This window comes from Atta colombica, unplaced genomic scaffold, assembly GCF_001594045.1.
Source record: "Atta colombica isolate Treedump-2 unplaced genomic scaffold, Acol1.0 scaffold23, whole genome shotgun sequence".
NCBI classification, from domain to species: Eukaryota; Metazoa; Arthropoda; class Insecta; order Hymenoptera; family Formicidae; genus Atta; species Atta colombica.
The window spans coordinates 341,185-344,611 of record NW_017259327.1 but is presented as its reverse complement, the minus strand read 5'-3'; the positions used below and the strand labels follow the sequence as shown (position 1 = coordinate 344,611).

General features: G+C 24.2%; 1 protein-coding gene across 2 annotated transcripts in view; it reads left to right on the top strand.

Annotated features, from left to right (window-relative positions):
* Positions 1 to 3,427, top strand: part of LOC108688372 (hormone receptor 4) — a 183,613-nt gene that overhangs the window by 63,825 nt on the left and 116,361 nt on the right. For both annotated transcript variants that reach the window (XM_018194612.1, XM_018194611.1), the window contains exon 2: positions 1,480 to 1,584. In XM_018194612.1, coding sequence (XP_018050101.1) covers positions 1,485 to 1,584 — 100 coding nt within the window. In that variant the 5' untranslated portion in view covers positions 1,480 to 1,484. The remainder of the gene's footprint in view (positions 1 to 1,479; positions 1,585 to 3,427) is intronic.

Here is a 3,427-nt window from a genome sequence, read left to right as displayed (position 1 = left end):
TAATAAAAAGAAATCCATTATTTTTTCATTCAATTTCATGCAAAAATAATGGATTTCTTTTTACTACATCTAATATTAATGTTTGATTAATGTTTGAGTAACGTAATTATAATTATTTATATTTATGTAATATTTTTTACTCTCTAAAATTAAACTAAAATTACTCTCTAAAATTTTATTCTTTTATTCTTTTTAAAATTTATTAAAACATTCAAAACTTTTCAAGTCATTCAAAACTTTCAAGATTTTTAAGATTGTATAATTTCCAATCATATTCGAATTAATTTGAGATTTTCATGATATGAAAGATTTTCATGATATTTAAAGCATCTAATTCAAAATATCTTGATATCATTACCATCATTAATAGTAACTAGTTAAAACGTTAAAAGTTAAAAAAAGTTAAAAAATTACTAACTTTTAATTTAATTTAGTCAATTTTAAATACATTGATTGTAACTGAATTTAATTATTTTCTAACTTTAATTTATTAACTTTTTTAAATTAACATTTTTTTATCTCTTAATGCCAATATTTTTTTCTATAAGATCTTAAACATTAGAGAATTAATTTAGAAAAAAATTAATGATTTTATGATTAGAGACTATAATAAGAATCATGCCATAGTTTTGATTGGATCTCTAAGTTTTATCAATTCCCGCTTATATTTGAATCACATTAATTTTAGGTGTCATAAATATTATATTTCAGCAACATAAATATTGATTTGAGTCTTAGGTAAAGGCATTGTAAAACAATGCTGCATATCTACCCATTTTCTAAATTTTCATGTACATTTTTTTGGATAACATTTATATGTGAATAAAAAAAATAAATTACTTAATAATCTATATTGTAATCGTTATATAAAGTAATCTCATTTTAAGAAAAATTAAATCATTCTGATCTCAAAAATAATTGTTTTTAAAATTAACTTTTTTTAACTTAAGTTAATTTAATCTTAAGTTTTATTAAATTAATTTTTTGTTTTTTCAATTTTCAACTTAATTTATTAATTTTATAAGCCATTAACTACTAACTCTGATAAATTCACATAGAAATTATTTAAATTAAAATCCAGCTTCGACCATTATAGATTTTAAATTCTTATAGTTGTGTATTTACATATACGTATAGTTTTAATAAATCGTTTATGGTTGAATTTCAGTTTTAACATATTTTGCACAAAAGAAAGTTATTCAGTTATATGAAAATGATAAAATCATTTATCTGCAGAATTTGTAAAAGTTGAATCGTAAAGATTAAACTCATTTTGAAATTTCACTTTGAAATAAATATAAAAATATAATATATAATTGTTATATGACACGAATTGACTTAAGTACGAAAATATGATCTTATTTCAATTTAGTACTGCTTTAAATATTTCTGCAAAATCATTTAAGAATAAATCGTTTCCCTGTTGTGAATAATTCATTTAACGAATGACAGGCTGATCTTGTCATTTTCTGCTTTCAGGAATTATGACCCTTCCGAGCAGCCCGTGTGAGATAGAAAACATGAGCTTGTTTCAAGACCTCAAGTTGAAAAGGAGAAAGGTCGACTCCCGATGTAGTAGCGACGGTAAGAACGCCTCGAAGATATACTGTAACATCACGTTAAAATTCCATGTGAATTGAATTAACATTTAATAGAATTAACATTAATTCTGCCAGGGGAAATGGAACGTAAAACATTTTTCCGTAGGAATACCGCAATGATATCTTTTGCAATGTGTCGCAGCGTTATTATAATAGTATCTCATTATGTTTTATTTCCGCTATTCATCTTTTAATATCAAGCATCTTGATTTACAGCAATTGCTCATAATAGAACAGGAAGAAAAAAAGATCAATGAAAATGCAGCTTCGTATTTATCTTCGCTATGTGAATTACATTAAAAAACGTGCCAGATAAGATATTCAAATAAAAATTTGTATATTGAAATGATTATTCTCGTGTAATCTGACTTATTAATGTACGATACTTACACTTCGAAATATTACATACGGAAAAGATGATACATGATATGTATCATCTTTTATAAAATATTTCTTTAATAATCGATGTAAAATCAATTCTCAATAAATAAGGATATTTAAAACTCTTCCACAGGCACTTTCTATACTAAGAGAAAGAAATAGTTGAAATAATCATTTAACTATAATTTATGGGATTGTGCGACTAGTCATTTTTTGCGACAAGTATAAATTTATAATTATTTGGACCATATGAATTATAGTAACCTGAACACTGAATTATGACCATAATATGTATTCATTCAACTAATTATAGTTATCTTATACATAATAATGGTTATCTTATACATAAATCATATTTGCATATAATTTTATACTATAAAACGTTATAACTATACATATAAGATTATTGTTATTGACATTATAGCAATAATAATTATAAAAGTGATGCTCCTGACCATAATTATTTTGTCATGCAATTATAGTTACAAATACGATATACTTTTCTCTCAGTGTTGATTAAAATGTAATATATAATAAAATATATAATAAAAGAATGACACACTGAAAGGAAAGATTTTTGATTGTAGCAACAAATTTTTAGTTGAATTAGCCTATCGAAATCATATACTGACTTTGCGAGTAGGCTAACGCAACTTGCTGTTACAACCAAAAACTTTTTTGATTGCTACAGCCGATTAAAAATGCTATATTTTATTTAAAAATGCCATATTTACTATTTAAATTGTTGCAGCAATCAATATTTTCTTTCAATGCATGGTTAATAAATAATTAGTCACTAATTTTGAATTTAATTATTCATCTCTTTAAAATAACATCAATAACACATATTTCTTTCCTTATTTTCGGTTCATTAATCTGTGTATTATAACTACAATTATTTGTTTTCTTTGTTTTATATTATTTACATTCTTAGCATTGTTATTATTATATATTATTATCAAAATATCATCAATCATATTAATAACAATTTTATTATAATCATTATTTTACCGAATTATAATAAATAAAAATTGATTATATTATCTTTTTAAATTTCTTTTAGTCTCTCGCGCACTTAAGCTTATTCTACAATGTGCTTTGTTTCCTATTTCTTGTTTTTTATCTTTTGCTTTTTTCTCCTTTGTAACTCTTTATCGACAATTGTATTTCTTATTACGTATTTCTTGTTTCTTTCGAAGTTCGTTAACTTTTATCTCGGATATAAAACAACGGACGATATAAAACAAAAAACTGGATAAGAAGCAAAAAGACAAGCTGTAAAAAATAGCAAAAAGCAAGAAATAGGAAACAAAAAGCATATTATAGAACAGGCTTTACTGTATGGCGACGAAACGGACTCAGTGACCAGTCGCCCGTCTTCGCGCCACTCGCCGCCGCGCTGCGGAAATTATTATATATTTTTATATATATTACATATATATATT